The sequence below is a fragment of the Grus americana genome, chromosome 2 (genome assembly GCF_028858705.1).
Source record: "Grus americana isolate bGruAme1 chromosome 2, bGruAme1.mat, whole genome shotgun sequence".
In the NCBI taxonomy this organism is placed as follows: Eukaryota; Metazoa; Chordata; class Aves; order Gruiformes; family Gruidae; genus Grus; species Grus americana.
Window position 1 is genome coordinate 136,793,590 of NC_072853.1, and position 25,549 is coordinate 136,819,138.

The 25,549-nt window shown below is 38.5% G+C and overlaps 1 protein-coding gene across 1 annotated transcript; it reads right to left on the minus strand.

The window, feature by feature from the left end:
• Window positions 1-71: 71 nt before the first annotated feature.
• On the minus strand, window positions 72-24,670 carry LRRC72 (leucine rich repeat containing 72). Its single transcript, XM_054815057.1, has 9 exons — window positions 24,579-24,670; window positions 22,636-22,755; window positions 17,364-17,433; window positions 13,220-13,301; window positions 11,654-11,767; window positions 7,035-7,124; window positions 4,869-5,033; window positions 3,593-3,620; window positions 72-2,009 (listed from the first exon to the last, which is right to left on the minus strand). Exons 1-9 carry the CDS (start codon window positions 24,668-24,670, stop codon window positions 1,844-1,846), a joined length of 927 nt encoding a protein of 308 aa, XP_054671032.1. The 3' UTR covers window positions 72-1,843.
• Window positions 24,671-25,549: the final 879 nt, after the last annotated feature.

Genomic DNA, 25,549 nt, shown 5'->3' on the forward strand with positions numbered 1-25,549 from the left:
ACTCAAGACAAGCTAGAGATTACACTTACTAAATCCTAATGGATTTAAGGTCCTTAAGAGTACCTCTTTAAGAAAACGTTAGCTGAAGCTGTTTGGTCTAGCTTCTCTGTAGACTGATTCAGTTTGAGAACCTGAAACCTGATCAAAACCAAGGCGTTGATCTACCTTTTAAAACCACAAAGATGAGGCTAATTTAAGGGCATTGACAAAATGCATGGAACTTCAAGCAAGAAAAATAGGTAAATTGAAATCAAAAAGGAATCTAATGCCAAAAAGGTGAAAGGAATTAGGAGATTTAACAATGATGAAGTCCTGTATGTGGGAAGGAGTAATCCCATGGAGCAGTACAGACTGGGCTCTGCCTGGGTCTGGGGAAAACGCCCTGGGGATCCTGGTGGGCAGTAAGCTCACCTGGAGCCAGCAGTATGCCCTGGCAGCACCGAAGGTCGATGGTGCCATGCATCGGTACTGTCAGCAGATCAAAAGTGTAACTATTCCACTTGACTTGGCAGTTGCTAGGCCACACCTGGAATACTGTGTCCCATTTTGGTCAACTCAGTTAAAGAGAGATTAATGACAGGTCCAGCAAGGGTGCCACCATGATGCTCAGAGGGTTGGAGGAGTTTTGTTTGTTCAGCCCAGAGAAAATATTCGGGGAGATCTATTTGCAGTCTTACCATAGCTGGAGGTAGTTATAGGGAAGGTGGGAGATGCACAGTGACAGGACAATAGCCAACAGGTCCAAGTTATTGCAGGTGAAATTCCATCTGAATATAAGAAAAGCACTGTGGAGTGCAATGAAACACTGAAAGAGATTTCCCAGAAATGGTGGTACCTCCCTCATTGGAAATACTTGACTCGCCTTGACGGGGCACTGGGTAACCTAATCTCAGACCTGCTCTCAACAGGCAGGCTGCACTAGATAAGCTCCAGACATCCATCCCTGCCAACCTAGACTGTGCTGTGACTCCATGCTAACTTAGGAGAGAAACGAGGAACTCAGCAGACAAGCCACAGGCTGAAGAAGGGCTTTGATAAGTCAGTAGCGTTGTCTTTAAGCCTTTGGCAGAAGGGAGCGAGAAAGATGTGAGGAAACATACTGTTTTCCATCTATACACGCATCTCCCACTAGCTTCCTCAGTGGTAACAAGCTTTAGAAGCCAGCAGTGTCGGGGCAGTGCTACAGCGTTGTACGGCCCACGTGGTTATACCAGAGTGTGTTAAAACCAGCCAGCAGCCTTGGGGCAGCGCATTGTGCATGGCAAGTCCTGCATCCTGGGAGAGTATCAGCAGCCCCAGACAACAGCTAGATACCAGCATGCTTAAGAGCTCATGGATAAAACTAGTTTTCAGTGCATTCATGCAGCACACAAATGAGCAACTCGAAACTTGAATCCCTCTCAGAAATGAGAAAAGCTTAATGGTTGCTTTCTCATATCTTTATTTTGAGGGAAGAAGACAAATTACTTCTAGTGAACACACTAAGTCTAATTCTCCAGTAGAAACTATAAAGAATGATATTATTTATCCTTAGTTTCTTGACAATTAACTTGCAGTTTAGCTTTAATAATTTCTGATAACAAAAGTATGGTAAGAATTGCATTTCAAGCAACCTTTATTGTAACATTGCCACTATTTATCATTTGTTTTCTCAATTTCTTCACTCTCCCTATTACATATCTATTACATAAAAGGAATGTTACACTAATACTTATTTTTGCTTGAAGATCATTTAATTAGATGCATGTTTTAGTGTACTTGTTTTATAGAGATATTAACTTACTTAAGAGGCTTATCTTTGCACTAGAGAGAGGAATAAATTTTTTCTTAAGGAAGAAATCACTCATCTAAATCGGACTGTCAGCTTCTCATGAGGTTCTTCTGCTTTGTTTTCAAGCCGTCTTTCTTGGCAGGTGGCTACTTTGTTCCAGTCAACAGAGGAAAATTCCATTAGAGATCTTGTCATTGCCCGTAGTAACACAGCATCTTCAGGGTTCTCAAACGGTACTCTGCAAAAAGAACAAAGCAAATACGCATTATCTGAATGTTTCCAAACAACTTTGGAGCAAATTGACTATACCCACTCTGTGTAGAAAGTGAAGTTAGAAGTCATGATGACACTAACAGCAAGGACTGGAAAATTTTCAAATATTGGAAGGCTTCCTTCTGTTAACAAATATAAGCAGCAAAAAAAAAAAAATGATAAAAGGTCAGAATCACAGGATTCTAAGGAAAAAAAATCATGCAATACATTATTTAAAATGTTTATAGTAGATTTTAAAATGTTATTTTGTTTTCACTGCTTGTTTTTTTTTCCACAAAAAGTCTAATTGTTGTATACTTTTAATGTTCTGATTCAATGGAAATCATGAAACTAATTTTATGATTCCACAGTGGTATGATACCCATTAATGCAAATGCACATTTATTTCATCATGGATCTTTAACTAGCCACCATGCAAATAACCCTTCTCCAAGCGCTGAATCCAGAGCACCGTGAGCTTATGTTGTTCATGTATCCTGCCACAGCTGCCGTCTGGGAGAGAAAAGTGCTGGATACACAACATCAATGCAGAATTGACAAGGACTTCATGTTAGACCAAAACTTTTTAACTCAGATATACAATATTAAAACTTGATCTTATAAGAACTTATTTCTTAAAGATGTACCTGCAGTAACACACACCTAATATAAACCACAAGACTGTCTCCACAGAGTGTAGCACATTTAGTCATGAGGAGGTGCTCTGCAAAGCCTAAGCATCTACATAAATAAGATGGAGCAGAAGCTGTCCATCCCCTCTATCAATGAGGACAGCTAACTCCACTGAAAGAAGGTAAGATTTAATTTTTAAACATAAATTAGCTTGATTGTAAAAAAGAGCTGTACTCAAAGTGAGTAGGTATATAAAATCAAATTGTTAAAGGATGTCATCATATGTAGGCATTTATTATTTCCTTTAATAAATTTTTCGAATATTTCACTTGTAAAACTAGAAAGTAAAAACAAGCCTGATGATAGCTGAAGTTTGTAAATTTACTCTTATAAAGATAGCATCTAAAATATCAGCGCAAATATAATCTTTATACTGCCTCAATCCAGACACAAAGATAACAGAGATAAGTTTTACATTTATTTTGAAGATTTTGAAGCCAAACAGAATAAAAGTACAGACTAAAAAAGTCACTCTATAAGTCAGTAATATTTTCCGGAGAGTATGTATTTTTGAACATCCAGTCAGGAGAGTTTTCGAGGCCACAATACAGAACAGCTAATCTGATACTCTAATATTTAAAGCATGCTTTTTCTAGTGATCAGTATTTGATCTTATAAATAAAAAGCATTTTTATATACCCATTTCCAAATGTGGAATACCTTTCAATATTAAATTTCAGCCAGCAGCAGGTAGGTTGTCTTATCAGAATAGTATAGACTTGCAACTATGTTAAATAAAAAAGACCAGAAAATTTTTCAAAAGCTCATTTTTACTGGACGTTTTCTCTAGTTAGGGTATTTTTTACGCATGAGAAGAGGAAATTAAGTAAATGCTTCAGAGATGCAAAAGAAAAAAAATACAAAAAAATTACTTACTTATTTGTGTGATTTCCAAATTCACAACCTGTAACAAAAAGTTCAAATTAAGACATTAATGGCTGTAATTTTGATTAGCTGAGGATTACCATCCTGATCCTGAATTAACTGTTCAAGTGAACTGAAAACTAAAGGATGATTTGAAATGTTCAAGATCATCTTTTGTTAAATTACTGTGGAAACAAGTATCTGTTAGGGGGTTTTTTAAGTTTATATAGTTCTTCTGTTTTATTTCCTGTAGACATATATTTCCATGTATTTTTTTTTCTTTCACAGAAAAATGATATCACTGTCTATATATGTGAATGATTGCATGGTAAAGACAATTGTATGCCTATTTTGATAATTATCAGCAAAACAAATAAATTATTAAATATTATTAAACCATCCTTTTTTTCCCAACCCTTTCAAAATTATTGTTAAATACACTGCTTTCAGGTTTACTATTGTGACATATACATTGAAAAAAATTTCAGTTATTTAGTTACTCTTCCAAACTTCATCTACACTACTGTTTAAAATGCTACCATTTCAGTCATCTATGCACAATATTGTTTTTCTTATCTCTAAAACATCAAAAAAGCAGACAAGATCGTGTGGGATTTCAAGGTTTGTTCTGGATTGTCATACGGTACAAGTCACAAGATTCCAGGTGGTATTCACCTGCTTTCTTGTGCCAGGATCATGCTGTCTTCCAGATCTGAATGTTTTAAGAACTCTAAGTATTCCTTTATATGCTATTATAAGACATCATTAAAATTTTCTCAGCTTGGAAAGCATAAAAAGGGATCTGCTTACAAAACTAGGCAAGATACATAACATTTAAAACACTATTTAGAAGAAAATACTTTCTTCAGGAGATTATTTTATAAAAGCACTAGAGGGCATCAAAACTCTATGATGCTGATCACTGTCTGAGACTCAGCCTAGAAGTCTATTGAGATGTTTTTAATGAAATAAAAGTAAAACTAAATACTCACAAGACACATACTGAAAAAAAAAAAAAAGAATTTTGTTTGTTCAGCTATCTTTAAAGACAATTCTGTAACTGCAGGCAGTGACGAGAACTTATTTGCCACAATACTCTTAGTAGTAGGATTCAGTTGTTGCCTGTTGCTGCTACTACTACTTACTTTACAAAGCAATTTGGTTGAGTTCCTGATGCATTTATACTTTATTACTAAACCAAATAACTTTTTATCAGATGAATGACAAGAACTTTTTCTAATTCAAATCACCTAAAAATGCATGCTTTTCCTTACATTATTATAAATACCTGAGGGCATCATCAGTCTTCTGGCTGGTTGAGCGCATCTGCTAGAGCCCGCTGTAGTCCCTAGGGGTGTATTTACTCTCTTGCCAAAAGCTATTGACTGGAGGACACAAGACCTTTCACGATTGTAAAGATGAAGCGCTGACTCCCTTTCTCTCTGTGTAACTGCTGTTAAAAGGGATAGACAAATTTTATTTTTCCTACCAACTTAAAAGGCCGGTATTATCTATCTGCATGCAGAAGGTGATTCACCTTTTTTTGTGCAGCGTTTTGTAACAACAGTGGTGTAAATCTGCATAATTTCACCACAATTCAAAATGGGAACATGGAGTGATACTTCCTAAGGCTTTAAGGTGAAGACCTGTCCAATAAAATAAAGTTTTTGTCTTTTGGGTGCAGTAAGATCAGAAGTTTTAAACCGAGAAACTAGAAAGCAAGACTTTTCATACACCTAACTGAGATCTACCGCAGAAGTCAGTAAAGATTTGGAAGTTTCTTTAGGAATAGCAAAAACCAGTCCTGGTTCAAGGCCAGTTCAATTGCAATTGCTCAATTACAGAGAAAACTGTAGGACTGCAATCAAATGAAAAGCTTCAAATTTTCTGGGTTTGCACTTTAATTCAAAAATAACTTTAAATTTTAAACAAAGAGTTTGAGACTGTTAAGTCAAATAGGGGATGTTAACTTCAATGATACGAACTGCATACTAATCTAGTACTTCAGCTATGGAACAGAAGTGAGCTAAAGGTTTAGAACAAGTAACTAACTCTGGCAGAAGCATTTTGAATTCAGGGAAGTTTTTAAGTCATGGTGTCTAGGGGACCAATTAGGAAGGAACTGCAGTAGTCATGCCTGGAGGTAACAGAAGTGTGAGCACATGTCTTGTGTAAAGGAGACAGCCAGGACCATGCTGTGGTAATGTTCTACATATGGCGAAGAAACTTTGTAATGTTAAAGAAAGAGTTCACTAAATAGAAAGTCCAGGGTATAACCTGATATAAATTAATGCCTCAAGTCTTAATCCAGGACTGATTACAGTATAACTGTATTTAGATTAAGTCCAGGAAGTTTTACGGAAGTGTTTCTAGAGCTGTAAATGCAACACGTATTTTCCAACACATTAGGCTTCAGTCATCGCTCCCTGGTAAAAAATTATCATTAGTAAAACAGCCTGACAGACGTGTTAAGCACAGATGTAACACAAGACCAAATATTAAAGAGACTGGAGGTACCAGTGCAAAATGCATGTGTAAGCAAATGGCCACGTGGTCAGATCCAGCAGCTTCTCATCAACCCCTGACACATGCTGTGGCCCAGCCACCAGCTTTCCTTCATGACAGAGCTACACAGTCTGCCAGCACCTGCAGATGTCCTGTGGCTGCCTTGCTCAAGTCTTGCATCCTGATTTTCCTAGAGACTGGGAGCAGGTTTTTAACATTACATTGTTTCTCCTTCCTACTTTCTTAGGTAGAGCTGGGGTAGGAATCAACACCTTTCTCAGTGCTCTCCAGTAATTTTCAGTCCTCCTGCCAATCACATAGCTCTCCAAACACCGAGACAAAAATCACCAAAACAGATTTTCTGGGTCTGCCGTGGCATGTTTATGGATTGACTAATTTATCATCTGGCTATTCTTATGAATTATTTTTTTCCTGTAGAATTTACAGCAGACAAGCTGTGAAAGATTTCTTGATGATTTATGAAGATATATATTTGAAAGCTTGGTCAGCATGTACCTCATCAAGAAATGTGCATATACATATTTAAACTGTACAGAAATGTGTAGATAGCTGAGGATATTATCCATATCTAAGTAAACACACTCACCCATGTGAATATACCAGTCTGAATGCACAATGTACCTACATGTTTACACGTACAGGCTTTTATCTGTCTTACCCCAAAATATATAGACCAAGATACAAGATAAACATACAGAATTTTAAAAGACAGAAATCAAAAGCATTTGGCAAAGTAAACTGTTTATGACATGCGAACTCTATTTGCTTGAAAAAGCTTGCAAAAAATGGGTATCTGTTCATTAGAAGTTTTGTTATATCAACAAATGCATGTAAAAGAAAAGGCAAGATTAATTCACCTAGTTTTCCAAATTGATTAAAGTCAAAAGCAACTGTCAATGCTTTGTGAGAAGAGGAAAGCAATCCTTACACTTCCTGTCAAGGAGCTGTACCGAAGGAAGGAAGTATATCACATAAAGTCGATAGTCTGGGTCTTGTGCCAGAGGGTTATGGAATAGGTCTGCAAAATGTATATAGAAAAAACAAACATCATCACAAAAAAACAAGCCCAGCAAAAGAACAACTAACTTAGCAAGGCAGGACAAGTAAATATCACTAGTAGCCAAAGACTTTGTACAAAATATTATCAATCAAATACAAATTGTTCTTATGCTGGGTAAACAAAGCACAGTCTCTTTACACATGCAAAAGTACTCAACTAAACACGGACTGCAAGAATTGGCTTATTGCAGAGCATGCAAAATACCACAAGCAAGAACTGAGTAAAGGTACCATCATGACCTCCAAACCTTTAAAGGTTGGGGTTTTTTCTATTTTTTATGATATACAGACAAAACCACACAGTGTTTGCCTTTGATTTTCTTACGCATTGTTAAGTGATGCCTATTTTAAATAACAGTAGTCTTTTAGGTGTGACAGCTTAAAGGTTAGACACAAAATTTGTAGGGGGAGAGAGTTATTAAAACCAGATGAGCTTTAGGACACCTAAGGCTTTATTATAGCTGGTATAAAGTTTTTAGCCCATAGACACAATATAAAAGGTAAATACCCAGTCTTCCGATGTTTTGACAGATGATGAATTTGAAAACTCAAGAAACTTAAAGAGTAAAATGTTTAAAATGGTCTGAGTTCCTGAGAACCTGGGTCCCACTAACTTTCATTGAGACTTGAGGTATTAAGCTCCAGAAGTCCATTAGCAACATGACTAACGTTCAGGTTCACATTACCCGAATAACCAAACATTTGCAACACAGAGTCAGGTATCAATGCTCTGTTGCTGCTTTGCCAGATGTGGAACATTGCCTAGCTGACATGCCAGGTAAGTTTGTTTCATGAGAGTGATATCTGAGGTTGATTAAAACAGAAACTGGCTCACCCCCAGATCAGCTAACAAAGAAACAAACCAAGTGTTGTTGGGTGGTGGTTGGTTTTTTGTAAATGAAAAACATAATAATGCTATTTTTCTCCTTGTACAAATGCTGTTCTTCTGAGACAGTAAAGATAATCAGGAGGCTGCGACCTTGAGATCAGAGCAGAGAAAAAAAAAAAATTTTTGACAACTTCTGCCAAGGTCTACATTGGTCTGTTTTTCTGTTTTTGAGAGGCTGTGCCTAATATTCGCTCTAGGGTAAAAAATCCTGTTATGTGTAATTTTAGCAGTTAGGGAGGGGAAGATGGTATTACAGAAGCAAATAAAATACACTAGAAGAAGAAAAAAGTCTGGAAATATTCCACATAGATTTGCAAAGTACAAGATGCCATTTCCTGTTCTTCAGTATAAATATGACTGCCAAAGAGGGCTCAGTGCTTGATGCGATTTACAGTTATTTTGAAGGCACAGTAAGGCTGGAAATGGGCATTTGGTATCTCCTACACAGAAAGCACCTGTTCCTGTATTCAGAGGAGAACTTAAAATATTTTAATCCTTTAACAAATTTTTAAAAATCACTGTCCTTAGAAGTAGTAAGAGACCCACAAGGTGGCAGCAAAAGTAAGTTTCATTTTTACCAAACGAAGTAGTATATAGCTATTTTTTTCTAGAAAGTGTTTATCAGAAAAAATATTAGGTATATATCTGATAAGTCTCTTCTTGAGTCAAGAAAATATGTGACAGCATTCCAGAGAGAAAAATTTTTCAGAAAGATCTCTAAAAGCAGGTATGTTTGGTAGTGGAATGGAATGAAGATTCAAGAGAGATTTTTCCAAAGCACAAACTGGGGTTGATACTAAGCACTTCTGAATCTGGATGCTGCTTGTAGCACATCCCTCCTCATCAACACTAATTTGTAGGTTTTGTTTTAGAGTATATGAGTTTTTCTACTGCCTGTTCTTACAATAAATCCAACCATCGTATGGATCAAGATGGTCTTATTTTAGAAAACATCTGGGATCAATTCTGGGCGCTGCTATCTACGTTCTTGTCAAGGTCACGCAATTTTACTTCTACAAATTAGGGATAATGCTTTCTTCCTCCACAGTTTTGTCTGTTTTCTCTATTTAGAGTGTAGGAAAACAGCGTGCCTAACCCACACAGGGCAGAAAGGAACTACTGTGGTAGAAACATTGAAGAACAAAAGTTTTCTGAGGTCTAGCAGCAAGATGTTATCAGCTGTGAATAATAAATCAGTTAAGGCAATTTACAAAGTACATAACAAAAATCTCGGATTCCAAGAGCACAAGGTGAGCCCATAGAGAAACCCTCTATATCTCCCAAAAGGCTGCAGTTGTGAGAAACCAAATCAGTAAATCTTTAGAAGCTGAGCATCTTCCCTAAACGCCTGATGAAGAATAGTGTTACGCTACAAATCCAGTGCAGGGCCATGGCTAAAAACCACAAGAAAACCTTAAGGAAGAGAAATGCAACATTTCAGCAGCCGGATGCTACTTCTGAAGTGAACAATCATAGTGTATTAGACTGCTCCATTTTAATAGTTCTAATGTCTCCAAGAGCTACAAAATAATAAAATGTTACTATGCATCCAGAAGTTCTGTTGAAAGCTAGCAAATGGGGTTTTTTAATTGGATTGTCCAGCAACAACAAAGACCTACCTCCCAACAGTGAGAACTCTCCCATTCCCAAAAGAGTGTTTTTAAGGCGCATTGTAAGTACAGGCCTTTTCAAAGCCACATAGTGCAAATTCTGCACCCATTTCACGTTTCTGAATATTGCAAGTAGGGAAATAAATGATATAGTAATGATATGATACACAGGATATGACTTTGAAAATTTATTTTGTTCATTTACTGCTGTCCTTTACTTCAAATACGACAGTGCATTTATTAAACCAATAGAGTCCTGTTAATTTGAGAACTTGTTATTATGAAATCTCTTTGAAATAAGCACATTGACAATCTTTTCATGTCTGCAAAGGTCAAAAAGGAATGACTGTAAAGTGAAGGTTATTAAGCTTATTAAGTTTCTTTCACTGATTAGCATTTACTCTCATATCTTTGAACTAAAGAACAATTTTTTTATCAGGGTAGATAGTTCTTCCTTTTCAATGGTTTTCATATTGCCCTGCCAATGAGAAGGTGGGGAGTGCCCAAGAAGCTGGGAGGGGACACAGCCAGGACAGCTAACCCAAACTGGCGAAAGGGATATTCCATACCATATGATGTCATGCCCCAGCATGTAAGTGGGGGTTGGCCGAGAGGTGGGGCGGCTCGGGAACTAGCTGAGCATCAGCTTCGGGTGGTGAGAAATTGTGCTGTTCATCACTTGTTTTGTATATTATTATTGTTGTTATTATTATCATCATCATCATCATCATCATCATCATCATCTTCTTCTTCCTTTCCTATCCTATTAAAGTGTCTTTATCTCAAGCCACGAGTTTCATCTTTTTTTTCCTTTTTGTTTCTCTCCCCATCCCACTGGGGACAGGGGGAGTGAGTGAATGGCTCTGTGGTTGTTTTAGGGTTAAACCACCACATAGACCTGTAACATTAAATTCAAGTGCCTGCACCATTCATACATAGGATGTCTGCCCAGACTTTGCCTAATCACTTCCAACAACTGCATTCTTAAATGGACTATTTTTTCAATCTTTCATATAATGAAAAAAATCACAATAATTTGGCTGGCATGTTGTCTTCCTAAACACTTGATTTGTTTTTTAATTTTGGCTCAGTGTCAAGTTAATTAAAAGTGTACTTTTCAAGCCATATTTTCCTTTCACAGAATCAGATGTTCAGTTTTTTGAATGCATAGGGAGGTATGGCTTGATGACATTCACCTCCATTAATTGTGTCACTAGGATGCAAGACTTGTTTCCTGTTTTCTCAAAGTACTGTTTAGTGTGACCTATGATGACATTGGTTTAGGAACCATGGAAAAAGACTGCTTACACTTTCACTTTCAATAGGTTAATAGCATATAATCCTACTTTCCCTGGAGGCTAATTCTTACATTGTAACTTAGTGGCGCCAACACTGTCTTGTAAAACTTAATTTGAAATTTCAGAGCTTATGCTACTTTCATTTCCAGCCAGTATATCAAAAAGTATGCTACTTAGATATTGTTATACTTAATATCTAAAGTATATTTATTCTTAGACTCCAGAAATCCATAGAGTCTGCCAAAAAGATGCAAAGTTCTATAAGCAACAGAATTAATGAGACAGAAATTTGGGTTCTATAACCTATCACTCACACTCTCAACAGCAATAACACCCATTTCTCAACTCCCTTCACCTCTATGATAATCTCACTGTACTCCCATGTTCCGTTACAAAAAGGCAGCAGTAAACTGCTTTGACTGCCTCCAAGCTACTCATCCAGTGAGACTGGCTAGCCAGCAGCCAAAACGAGTTAACTTCTGAACTTGTTTGGCAGTTTTTTCTTAGTTGAGGTACTCGCTGTGGAATTTTCATGTCTTAGAGATCTCTTTCTTCTGTCAAATTTGGTTGAAATTGATAATTAGCTTCAAAAGCTATTGGCAAATGATGCAGAAACAGACAAGAAACATCCTGATAAGAAACACTAAAAAACTACTGCTCGCTGTTCTGAAAAATAAAAATAAGGTATTACTTAGGGTCTGCAAGCTTATCATTCCTTTCAATTCCTTCACTGTTTTGCCAAGTTTTTTTAACTCGTTGTTGTGAAGCAACAGAATCCGTAACGCACATAAGTGTTTCAGAGCACCTGAAATAAAATGAAAAATAAGTAATTATTCTAATTGTACCTGACTGCCTTTATTAGGTAATTATTTTGTTATGCTCCACACTGAATTTGATATTCTAGTTATCCATCTACACCTGCTTTTTGGTAACACCTTGCAGGAGATTAGTAAAAACAAATAAATTATCAGAGGTTTCAATATTGCTTTCGTCCTTCTAGTCATATCCTTTGAACACATGCCTAACTTTTTTCATTCCAGTTCCTTCCATTTGTCCCCTGTCACACTTGCCTCAACAAATCAACATTAATTGCATCCTCTTCTTCCTCCCTTCCTCCTTCCTATATCCCAGTAATCTTTGATTAATTCACCTTCCTCTCCTTTTACCCTAATATTACCTTTGCCTCTCAAACAATAGTATATCCCTAATACTACCTTTGCCTCACAAGCAATAAATAGTGAATTCCTTAGAAAATAGTTCCATTTCAAATAATTAATAATGTATTTAAAAGTTATTACAAAATATTGTTGTGGCTGACCCAGAATATGTGTTCACATCCTCACACCACATCAGGCTCAGACGTCTCATTTTCCCAATTCTATACAGTATTTCTCATCCACATTTCTCTACTAATGATACTTGCCCATATTTTGTTATCTTCTGTATTGTCTCTTGTGCTCATGCTTCTTTCTTTCAAACATTCATTTTTCTCAGAACCTCACAGAATCTAATTGACATCCTTTCTCATCCCAACATTTTATAGGGACAGAGAAAAGTAAAATATTAACATCTAAAATGTCTAAAATATACAAAATTTTATTATGCTTTGGCCTCTTCATTCACAAATTCACTAGTCTGGTACAGCCACTTTAATCTACAAGAGCAAGCAAAACTGAAATAGAAGTGTAAGACAGATGGAATTTCACAATAAAACAGTTTTGCAGTAACTTTGCAAAATACTTCTGATTATAAATGTAACTATATCATGAAGAAACTGCACAACCTTAGTGACTACCTTACAAGTGCGACAACTTATTAATTTATTACCCTTTTATTTTCATGTTAAGACTGTCAGCACTGCTATCAGTTTTTCATCATATAAACGTAAATGGCTCTCAAAAGGTACTTCTATCAGCTTATGGAATACCTGGTCAGCAAGAGGACTACAAATCATCATGTAAAAAAGAGCTTTGCATGTTCATTTTCAATATGAAATATGGTCATACAAGATCAAAAATATTTTACAATTGCCTGACATTAAAGTGAATGACATTTCATCCCTTAGGATAAACATATCGTCTGGTTGCCACTCAAGTATACTGGAGCAATTAAATTAACATGTATTTTTATGCATACATAGGAGCTTTCACCCATTAAGTTACTTGCTGTCGTCTACTTTTATAAATTTGAATGTCAATACACAGAGAAGAAAGTATAGGTCTTTCTGCTCAACAACCTAAAAAGGGAAGACTGGTACCTGATATATCTGTCAGTTCATTATTGTTGAGATAGAGTTCAGTCAAGCAATAGTTTTTGATCAAGAAAGTTAAATCTTGGATCTGAAATTAGAGTAAGGAAAACTGTTGTATGTCAGTCTAAATTTAACTTTGGAGAAGTATAAACGCAGCCTCTGGAAAACTGTTTAACTATAGGTAGTTTCTTATATTTCTGCTTAAGACTCTTAGTTTAAGGATTCTCTTGCAGCTGAACCTTCATTAGAAATACTAATTACACATCAAATACCTATAGTACAGCCTTAACTAATTTTTTAAACTACAAATTTAATATTTGTATTTGGAAACAAATTCCATTGAATTACTGGTCTTCACATTTTCTTTCCCTTCTATTCATATTTGAAATATTTTTTACTGTGAGAACATCCTTGTAGGATGTAGTAATTCTATGTTGATTTAAGAATACTCCTGAAATGTATCTTTGGCATAAGTCCAGCATCTAGTTTTAAAATGATTTCTTCATCAGCAGGTCTAAAGAGCACCTATTTCTTCAAAATTTCCAAAAAATGACATTTAATCACATTTACAGAATCAATTACAATTACAGAAAAAAAAAAGTATGTATATGTATATTCCCAATAAAGAGTCATCTTTGGTCCCTATGAAATTTCATCCCCTTGCTCAGAGAAGCTCAATTCTAATATTGTCTTGACTTCAGTGCAAGGTAAAGTATATGCAATGGGATACCAAGCTGACCACTGTAATAGCTGAGAACTGAGACTACTAATGGTGCCCAAGTATTTATCCTACAGTTTAAATGCAAGAACAACAAACAGACTTTTCTTCCTGACACTACTTTGATTTCTGTGATGCAAAGTCATTTGCTAGTGGGGGAATGATTTCAGTCCTTGAACTGTGCCAGTGATTTTGAAACAAATGTGCTTTGCTCTATGTATTAACAGTATCTGAAGGTTGGAAGGAGGACAATAAGACAGAGGTTTTTCCATACCTAAAGTTCTCTGAAATCCTCTGAGAAAAGGTACTTTAAAGTTTAAAACAATACCATTCTCTGAGTCTTGCTTCAGCTCAGAAAAACCTTGTTCAGTGAAACCAGCAATGTTCTACAAATAAAAAAATCCTATTCTTCACAACGATTATTGTATCTTGTATAGTGTAAAGCCCACACATACTTACCCATCGTAGTGGTGTTTCCCTATCTTGGACAAATTTGGGGGGTTTAGCATCATCTGAAATTCAGGGTTTTTTGTGATAAAATTATTGTGATGCATTTTTAAAGAAAGAAAAAAAGATCTCAGGTCTTCTGAGTTCAGAAAAATATGCTCCCCTTATTTCAGCATTTAGCTGAGGCTTCTCCTAAGAAAAACCACTGTGTGGCTTCTCCACACAAGTTATATAGAAAATGACATTTCCACACAAGTTATATAGAACAGCAGAAGAATGCTCTTTGTTACTGCTTAGGTAGGAAAGTGAGATCTGTGCAAAAATCAAATTTATTTATCTTTTATGGTCAGCAAGATCAGTTCTGCTTAGTCATCGGGCCATTCCTTCTTATTCTTTAGTCTCTTTTCGAAATGCAAGGGAAAGACTTATTATATCTGTGATTTTAGTTCAACCTTTTCATGTATCCATATTTTTGCTTTTTTTGAAAAATAGTTGGATAACCACAGGTCTTTCAATGAAGTCACCTAAGATATTATATAATTGATGTTAGCCTGAGGCAGCAGATATACATACACTCCTAAGTGACATGGAATGTAAATTTATTTTTTCTGCTACTTGCAGAGCTACTTATTTACCTGAGCAAGCAATTCTGGCATTTTAAGAACTTGAGCCCATTGTGAAAGTCATGTAAACTACTGTACAGTAAAAGATTTAAAAGCAGGTTAGCAACTTGTGTTTCTTCTCACTTTTCTTGCTTTTTAATTACCAGTGGCTAATGGTAAAGATTTGGATTATATTCAACCATTTAATAATGGCTGGCTATGTATTTGGAAATTTCTAAATCGGGTAATTCTACTGTCAAGTAGATGATTTTGTGTAAGATACAATGTGCCTAGACTTGGCTGGAAACTGTAGCGTCCGGAGATTTTGACAGAGCATGGTCTTAAAACCCCTACAGGATATAATAAATACTATAATCTAGATTTGCACAGATGGAGAAAATAAGGCACGTGGTTTGTGTAACTGATTTAGGACCATACAGTGCACTGGAAACAAGAGCAATTAATGTGGCCCAATGTCATATTCTAATCACTTGCCTGAAAATTCCTCTGAAATCGAACAAGTTTAGGTGACACAACGGCCTGCATAATGGCAGAAGATACGCCATTGCCCCTAGCATTGCAGCACTACTTCCTGTGCACAGGGGTAAGCACATTTGGAAGAGTTGTATGTCACTCTTGTGTGCATGAGAGCAGAAAGGAGCCTTGCTCCAACCACCGGCCTGCCAGGAAATAAACTATGCATGTCTGCAAGGGCATAAAAAAAAGAGCTATGCATTTCCTACAGTTTACTCCTTTCCTGAAAAACTAGGAAGCCTAGAAGTTGTTGTAAAAATACCTTACAGCCATACCACCCCTCAGTCTGTTCCAAGAACTGCCCACTCTGGTGAGCAAGGTATACTTGCTATAGGCTACACTGGAAACAGCTATCCCTGACCTCAGGTATTGGTATGCTATCAGGCAATTTTACCAATAACTTAGTTCTAAATATACTTAATCTTTCTTTTTATTGCTAAGGTATTAGTACAAAACCTCAGCTTCCTAAGTACGCAAAATTTATAAATGTGATGTGAATCTAAAGGAAAATTTTATTGGGTTTGCGTGAGGTTTTGGTAATGGGGGCACTACAGGGGTGGCTTCTGTGAGAAGCTGCTAGAAGCTTCCCCTGTGTCTGACAGAGCCAATGCCAGCCGGCTCCAAGACGGACCCGCCGCTGGCCAAGGCCAAGCCAATCAGCGCCTCTGTGATAACATATTTAAGAAGAAGAAAAACACTTAGAGAGAGAGAGCTTTTGCAGCTGGAGAGAGGAGTGAGAAGATGTAAGAAACTCTGCAGACACCAAGGTCAGTGCAGAAGGAGGGGCAGGAGGTGCTCCAGGCGCCGGAGCAGAGATCCCCCTGCAGCCCGTGGTGAAGACCATGGTGAAGCAGGCTGTCCCCCTGCAGCCCATGGAGGAAGGATGAGGGGGTGTAGAGATTCCACCTGCAGCCTGTGGAGGACCCCACGCTGGAGCAGGTGGAGGCACCTGAAGGAGGCTGTGGCCTGTGGGAAGCCCACGCTGGAGCAAGCTCCAGGCAGGACCTGTGGACCCATGGAGAGAGGAGCCCACGCCAGGGCAGGTTTGCTGGCAGGACTTGTGACCCCGTGAGGGACCCACACCGGAGCAGTCTGCTCCTGAAGGTCTGCACCCCATGGAAGAGACCACGCTGGAGCAGTTCGTGAAGGACTGTAGCCTGTTGGAGAGACTCACATAGGAGAAGTTCACAAAGGACTGTCTCCCGTGAGAGGGACTCCATGCTGGAGCTGGGGAACGATGAGAGGAGTCCTCCCCCTGAGGATGAAGAAGCGGCAGAAACAACGTGTCATCAACTGACCGTAACCCCCATTCCCCATCCCCCTGTGCCACTGAGGGGGGAGGAGGTTGAAGCCAGGAGTGAAGTTGAGCCCGGGAAGATGGGAGGGGTGGGGGGAGGTGTTTTAAGATTTGATTTTATTTCTCATTCCTCTACTCTGTTTTGCTTGGTAATAAATTAGATGAATTTTCTCTCTAAGTTCAGTCTGTTTTGCCAGTGACGATAATTATTGAGTGATCTCTCCCTGTCCTTATCTTGACCCACAAGCCTTTCGTTATACCTTTTCTCCCCTGTCTAGTTAAGGAGGGGGATTGATAGAACGGCTCTGGTGGGCATCTGGCCTCCAGCCAGGGTCAACCCACCACAAAGATGTATCAGCGTATACTCTGTAATGAAAAAAAAAAACCCTGTTTCTTCAAATCTGTCATATTTAAATCAGTTACATTTGCCTGGAAATGAAAAAGAATTTATTAGCTTGACAATTATATAATACTTTATGCTAGAAAAATTATGAAATAATAATCAGGGAGCATAGATGCGTTGTTCTGCTCTTTAAAGGAATACCTTATTACCTTGTTGTTGTTAATCCACAAATACCTTAACCTATGAAACCGTGATAGACTTGGGATACTTCTTAGTCCTCTGGTGGAAGGAAAAAAAAAAAAGAGTAACATATTTCCTAACATTAATGGTGCTTAATCATTTTATAAGAGGTTGAATTTTTGATAAATATTATTATACAGGCACTAAAAAGCCACACTTCTATAGAAATCATAGCAGAGAAAGACACAAAGATGGCAGAGATAGTGTAAGCATTCTACACACCTGAAAGTATAACAAAGCAGCAGGTGGTAAAGAAATGGGAACAAACTAAATGATACATTAATTTTTTTTCCATCACAGCATTTAGTTTCCCAGGGAGTATGAGTCCCATGTACTTTGCAGTTCATAGAAATCCCGCTCAGAGCACAGGAGAAGTTGGGCATCCTGGAAACACAAATCTAAAAAGAAAATTGCTTTGAAGGTGCAGCCTGGATTGCCCAGCCACAATGCCAAATAAGCCAACAGAAGACAGTCACCAAGCACATCGATGTACATTTATTATTATTTTTCATATTAGTGGATATTGTGAAATCTTTTGCCTTTTTTTCACCCCTCTTCTCTCCTGTCCTCACATAAAATTAGTATTTACTCATATTCATTAACAGTCTAGTTTTAAATCAAACTGCACATCTACTGAGGCTGGATCCATCTCCTATGTGCTGGTAGGGTTTTTTTGTTTAATTATGTATCTAGCACTTTAGGCTTGCTAGTGTACTATAAATAACAATTTACCTACTAACCAGAGAATGTTAGTGAGCTGCTGAGTAATTTTCACTAATTAGTCCTCTTTATTTTTCATTGTTTTAAATAAATGGTCTTGATTTCCACTAGAATAATTATAGATGACCTTTACATAACAGATTTTAATTGACATAATAAAACTTTTGTGGATTTTAACATGTTGCAAAACTAGGGCCAGTGTTTCAGAAAGAACTAACAGGACTGAGAAAAATTAACCTCACATCATCAGCCTAAAATGTGAAGCCTAGTCTCTAGTTTCCCATGGTTTGTTTTTTTGTTTTGTTTTGTTTTTTTTCCAACAAACCCTCCAGATACAGAAAAAGGGGGAGTGGACACCTTTTCTGATATTGCATTTGAAAAAAAAAATCTGTCAAGAACAAACCCTACAAAGTTGAGGTGCTGTACTTTTATTCTCTATTTCTGAATACCAGATTATCCCAAGCTGCTGCTTTGTTAAACTATTTGGCTTCCTCAAATAATCCACAAAAACAAACCCTCTCACAAGTAACCAGAAAATACATTACTGCAAGTAGTAAAGACAAGCAGATGAGTGTTGATAGAACACACAGAGCTCTTACAGAGCAACTACCTAATTCTTCTGTATACTTCTACCTGTACACCCCTGAACTACTTTTCAGGTAGCAAAGCCAAAATTTCTTCACACACTTTGTCACCACTGTTATATACCTAGTTTACAGCTTTACATTTTAATTGGTTTTACTCCCTCTCTAGTAACAGCCTCATCTTGACTATCTCCAAGCCTTGATCTGTTTGGGGTTTTTTTTGGTTGGGGTTTTTTTCTTTTTTTTGAGGGGTTTTTTTTGAGGTTTTTTTTCTTTTTTTTCCCCCTGGTATTAAGGCATTTAATTTGCCCCAGGTAGAGCTTAATTCCTCTAACATTTTAAAAGAGCTTGTCCCTTTCTATATGCCTTCCAGATTTTGCATGTCTTTTACAAACTGATCCTTTTTGGCCTGCAGCACTCTTTTCCTACCTACTGCTAAGTTAATCAGTTTTCCTAGGATGACAGCTTTCAGTGTCCAAAAGTACTTTTTTCATGTCCCTTTAATAGCAGTGGTTTAAAATTAGAAACTCATTCCCTCTTATTTGATTGACTTTAATCATTATTTTTTCATTTTCTTTCTACAGCTAGCAGAAAATTATGTAAAACCAACAGTTAAGGAGGCATGATCTGATACCAAGATTGGCTGAGGTTCAAGGTTATATAAATTGGTATAGCATAAAAGGAATTCACTTCTCTCCAATCGACAAAGCAGCCAGCTTGCATCATCTTTCTCAACATGGTTTCATGGGAAGGCAGATACTTCTATATCTGTCATCTGAACATTTCTTTTTATTCCACACCAAAAAATATTTCAAAGCCAGTGAGGGCACACATTTAAGTATTTAAAATCAGAAAATGTGCCTATTAAGACTGTATACAGTCTTAATTATTTAATACATATGCATTATAATTTTCTTGTATTGTTTAGAAAATATATATATGCATCTTGTAATTTTCTCATTATTTAATCTTCTCCCTTAGATTTTATGTATGTTTTCTTCTTTCTAAAATATGTATTTTAATAATTTTGACAGTAACTATATGTTTTACTTTACTATTTTCTTTTCACAAAGCATCAAATACTTTCCTGGTGTAAATCAGGAGATGTGCTAAGGAATTTAAAGATACCAGTGGGCGCATTTAGATTTTCAAGACCACCTGATTTCCACTAAAACCAGGCTAGGCAACACTGAAATCCCTCAACTTTTTTTTTTTTTTTTTTTTTTTTTTTTGCATTCATAGGACCTGGAGACCTTGAAAACCTTGTCCCTGAAGTATTAAACTGTATTAGTTCTTTACATACAGTATCAACTGTACAAACAGTAGATGCAGTTGTGAGGCTGTAGACAGGTATCCAACACTTGGAAGTATGCCCTGGCCAGAAATTCAAAGTATGCTTTCCAAAAACTTTGAAGTATGCCCTGTCACACATCCATCTTTCCATGGTAGCCTCTCAGCACGTTCATCCTACAACACACACCTCTGTCAACCTAGATCACCCACAGGTTCATGAAAGCTTTGCCTTCCTTCACTTAGCATGTTTTTTTCTCCTCATCTGCCCTACATCTCAAGCTATTTCATAAAGCTGAGATCAGTTCTCTGATCAGTACTGCCAGCCCCAAACAACTGTTCTTGTACTTAGTTCATGGTGCCCTGCCCTCCCTTCAATTCTTAATAGTGGAGATGCAGGTAATTTCAAAGGTGCTACCAATGAGTTTTACTGTTGCAATAACAGATTTCTTCAGGGAGATCAGAAATTTGGCAGCTCTTAGACCAGGCAGATCCTGTGTTTTTTCATTTGCCTTCTTGATACTCTTCCCAGCCAGCCTCACGAGCCAGTTAGAACAGGCAGAGATCAGCCCATTAAGCCTCGTTCCCCTGCTCCCTGTGGTAGAAGTTCATACACAACCCTGTGAACTCACAGACCCTCGAGCAATTCTGGGTTGCTGGGGAACGATTGTGTATCTAAGGCTTAGGCAGTTAACTACTTCACTGTGAGTACAGTTCTGCTGCATATGTCAGTATATCTTCACCATTTCTTCACAATGTGTACGGACTAGGTATAGACATGATTTACTGATATTTTATGTATAAATGATGTTCAGAGTATCTGATACAGAAAGCACTATGAAAGGTTACCATTCACTCTGTGCTTTACTTTTAGTAAAAGCCAAACCGAGAAAACATATTTTACTTACTGTCCAGCCAGATACAATACTAAGACATCCACGTTCCTCTTAAAGCCACAGATCTTCAACTGGTTTTCTACTGCCTGACAGTATACAGAACATTTGTCAGCATAATATACTGCATAATTATAGTTTCATTACATTATAACATACGCATATTCAGTGTCTAAATTAATATGCACATCAAACTTAATATATGCATCACAGCACTTCACAAACTATAACATAGTCTAGGAGAGAAAAAGAGAGATTCAATTAGTCTCTATTTTTAATTGACAAAAATACTCCAACAATTATGTTATACTTACACTAACTTTCTTTTCCTGTGGAGAATCACAGTTCATAGACATGAAGTGAAAAAGTAATATATGCTGACTGGAGAATGGGCTTTTCACTCTGGTCAGCCAAGCCAGTAGGGGTGATCAACAAGAAAACTGCTTACCTTGCAAAACAGTTGCAACTTTATTTTATGCAACTTTACTTTATGCACACGATGTTTTAAAATTATGCATCCAGAAAACTCTGCTTGTACATTTAATGTTGAAAAATGTAGACACAATTTTCAGAGTATATTACTGATGTGCTATGATTTGTAAAAGCAATGAATCCTTGTAACGTGTTATGGATCTCAGTTACTAGTGGTTGATAAAAAGTAAAATATCTATCAGAAAAACAAGTCATTATGTTGAACATCATTAAGATCACTATTGTTTAAAACACAAAATTGATATAACCTTACAAATACAAAATGGCTTGGAAGTACCGATGCACATGTCTAGAGTGGCCTGTATTGGCTGCACAATCACCCCAGCGTGTTCTGGGCGTATTGAATATATATAAATTAACTGTGGGTGCACTTGCACATGTGCCAGACCTGTGGCACTTTCTGAACAGAGGAAGGAAGGAGTTTGCGGGACTTGCAGCGTGCACCAGCCGCGTACTCCACACAGCTGATGTTGGGACGGTGGCCGTTTTGCCCAGGACTCATGGTATGGCCAGGAGCCTGACCGCAGCCATCAGGTAAGGGAAAAATTGGGGACAAATGAACGTAGTTTTCTTTGTACACAGGCAAAATCTGCAGCTGGAACAAGAGGTGCTATTTGGAGAAAAGCAGCTGTGTGACAACCCCAGGCGTGTTGATGTCTGTCTCTGGGACCGCAAAAAGCGTGGCTGCCAGACATACCAATGGGGAACATACCCCTACTGCAGAACAGAAATCCCACATACTGCGTTCGACAATCACACTCAAGACGACTGTGCCCCAAGATTTGCAGGGCCCCCAGCCGCTCCCGCGGAGTTCAGGTGTGCGGCTTCTCCTGGCCAAATCCTTCCCAGGAAGGGCAGGCTGTGGCTCGGGGATTGGGGCTGGTTCCCTCAGAGGAGCCGAGCCGCCCGCTGCCGCCCCAGGGCGGACGGAGGATGGCGGGGCCGCTCCGCACTGCCAAGGCGAGCGGGGGAAGCTAGTTCTTTCCGCCGCCGCGGGAGGACCCGAGCACGCCTTCATGTGCTGTGCGGTAGCAAGCTTTCCTCTCGCCCCCGCGCCCCCGGCACGGCAGAGCGAGAGAGTGAGGACGGCGCCGCCCGCCTGTGGGGCCGGGCCGGGGGCGCTGCGGAGGCGGGCGGGCTGCGAGGGGCCGCACCAGGGGCGGCCGCTGTTCAGACCGGCGGCGGGCGGGAGGCGAGGGAGGAGCGCGGGTCCTGGCGGTGTGCCGGGACGGGGTGAGGGGATAGGCCGCCGCTCCGCTCACCTGCCCGCAGGAGGTGGCGGCCGCCGCCATTTTAGAGTCCCGTTCCTAGGTGGCCGGGAGGAAGGAGCGCGAGCCGCTGACGGGTGACGGGCTAGGCGGGCGTGGCGGTCCCGGCGCTCCCTTTGACACCGAAACGGGAGCCTGAGCCTCTGCTGGGCAGCCCCCCGCTGGGCCCTTATCCGGACAGGGAAGGCTTCGTGTCAGGGCAAGGAGGTCGATGGCGAGCCAGGGGCGCCTCCCCGGAGATCGGCGGCTGGGGCTCGGGCGTCCATGCGGGAGAGCCCGGGACGGCGGGAGCTGAGGGAAATGGGAGAGATCGGCTTTACGTCTGGGAGGTCTCTTGGGTCGTATTCGCTCACAACCCTGAAAAAGTGTACTGCCTGTTCCTCTGTGGGTTTGGGGGTTTTGTGGGTTTTGGGGTTGTTTGGTTTTTTTTAAAGCACAAATCCTATGTGCGGGTAGGTATAGGTGTCACCTGTCAGGAAAACACTTGTGACTTAATTTACAACTAATTTACAGCATATGCATTATTCATTTTCAACTTGCAGATCACCTCGGTGCCTTTCATCCCCGCTCCTGGAATGGGCCCGACGCTGCAACAGCGTGTTTGATTGTACAGTAACACAAAATGTTTATGACATCCACATGTGCAGGCAACCGTTGCCATGTTGTTATTTTTATAACCATTTTACTGCATAGCACAAGCTGAAAAATAGAAAAAGCCATTGCCAGTGTGTGTGTGAGCACACTTATGTGCGTGTAGGACAATAGAAAATGTTTGATCAAGCTATGACAAAAATATGTCTGAAAACTTGGAGCTTTATTTAGAATTTAATTTACACAGTGCTCAAGTTTGCAGCAATAGTCATTGTAAATTATGTGCAACTGATACACAAAGAACAAGAGTTGTATGTGCAAATATATGAATAAGCCATCCCTCATGGAATTAATTATGTGCATGCCTTTGCTTGTTCAGACCACTGAAACTAGATGTAGTGTGTATGATGGAGGAATGGAACTACAGTACAAGTATTATATTGCAAATATCTAATTTTCATGGAAAAATTGTGTGGGTGGCTTCCATTTCAACTAGGTAGCTTTAAACAAATCAAAACCTCAAATAAGACTAGACATCTTAAAAGTATAAAACTGACAACAGAAATGTCTTTAATCACTTATTTTAGCTTCTAAAAATATCTGTAGGGCATTAAAAAACATAAAGAGGGGAAATGTACCAGAGAAGAAGAAACTGGTACACAGATCTGTATTTTTTTAATTTTACATTTGAGTTCTGTGTTTTCAATCAACAAGAGAAAGCTACCACTTCAGAATTGTGAAAGGTGAGACGGTTATTAAAGAAAAAGTCCACTTTAGTAATAAAATTGTCTTATCAAGTAGTCCAGTTAACATGATATGACAAGCAAATTCAGTAAAGTATGGAGGGAGGGAGATGGAAGTTCTAGAAGGTACTTTGTTGCATTCCAACACAGAGGTGTAACACTGAAGTTGGTTTTGGTATGTTTCAGGTTTTTTGAGGTGCTTGTCTCTCTTAATAACTGGTAGCTACAGACAGTCTGGCTGTCTAAATAGAGACTGTTTAAATAAATTCTTTTTCTTTCTGCATCTGCAAGTTGACACTTAAAATCACCACTAAGTTTAAAGTGGGCAGAAAATGAATATTTTAGTATTCAGACTGAACTATCACAATATTTTACACTGACTAGGTGGTGTCCTTTTCCAAAATGCGTAACCTATCACCTATTTAATCCCATTCTTGTATTGCTGTGCATAAATGAATAAACGATCACTTGTCCTTTGGGATATTCAGAATAATGACTTGCTATACATTTTTCTCCAAAAAATTCTCACTATACTTCTGTGCTAAAAATACTTAATTTGCTTATACGTGGATACACAGTTGCAACAAGACACCGTGATCTTACAGTATGTGGTAACAGACGATGAAAATAGGGGAAAGCACAGATCTTCCGTTTTCACTGACAAAGGTGGTAGGGCAGAACAGGAGATTATTCATTTTGTAAACCACTAGGACTGCAGATGCCTAGAGGAGTTCATGTGACCCCTGGAGTAACACCTTTCATTCCCTGCGGAACTTCAGAGGCCTCCTAGTGCATTTGAGTATGTCCATGCTCCAGCCCCACACCATGGGTAGAGGGGATTGTCACTGTATCACTTCAGAGACCACATGATAGAAGCAGGTTCGCTTTGGATAATAAAGCTCAGATTAAATCTGGTTTAAAGCATAACCGGTCTCTACCAACACTGCTGAGCCCCTGTGTACGGGTTTGGGTGCTCTCTAGTCCAGCCTCCCATGTTCTCCATCCTCTCTGGGGGAAAACATGGTGGGAAGGGTTTCATCACAGTCTAGCAAGTGATACTGGGACAACTAGATGATGGGCTAAATAATTCTACCATTTTTTATTTTGTTTTTTGACTTCCCAATGATTTCGATAGGGCTTTACTGAAAAATTGGCAGCGTAATGGCTCTTTGTAACCTATTGTTCGATAGCTGGGAAAGATGCAACATGCTAAAGCCAATGTCTGATACGTGATATTTTTAACCACCAAAGTTTATAATGTTCAAAATTCAGTTGTTCTTTGCCTACGATATTAGAACTACGTTCTTTATTTTTTAGGGTTTATATTCAATTTCTGTCTTTCAAGTCCTGTATAATTTCTAAAAATTACAGTTTTGAAGGTCTCCATTTCTCTATATACTATACTAGTAAGATTTTTGTTTCATGCCATGTCCCAAATATTTTAAGTACAATCTATTTTCGTGTTCATACATATAATTTAAGCTACTTGCATATTAGTCTCACCTTTGCAGTCTTACTGACCCCTGATTTAATGTTGTGTTTCAATGCACCTGCCTGACAAGGCCTACATTTTT

Coding starts and splice junctions, on each gene's coding strand:
- LRRC72 (XM_054815057.1), bottom strand. CDS start 24,670: ATGAATAATCTCCTGTTCTGCCCTACCACCTTTGTCAGTGAAAACGGA. Junction 5,034..7,034: donor ACAGCTCCTTGACAGGAAGT/GTAAGGATTGCT, acceptor CCCTTTTAACAG/CAGTTACACAGAGAGAAAGG. Junction 3,621..4,868: donor AAGACTGATGATGCCCTCAG/GTATTTATAATA, acceptor TTTTTGTTACAG/GTTGTGAATTTGGAAATCAC.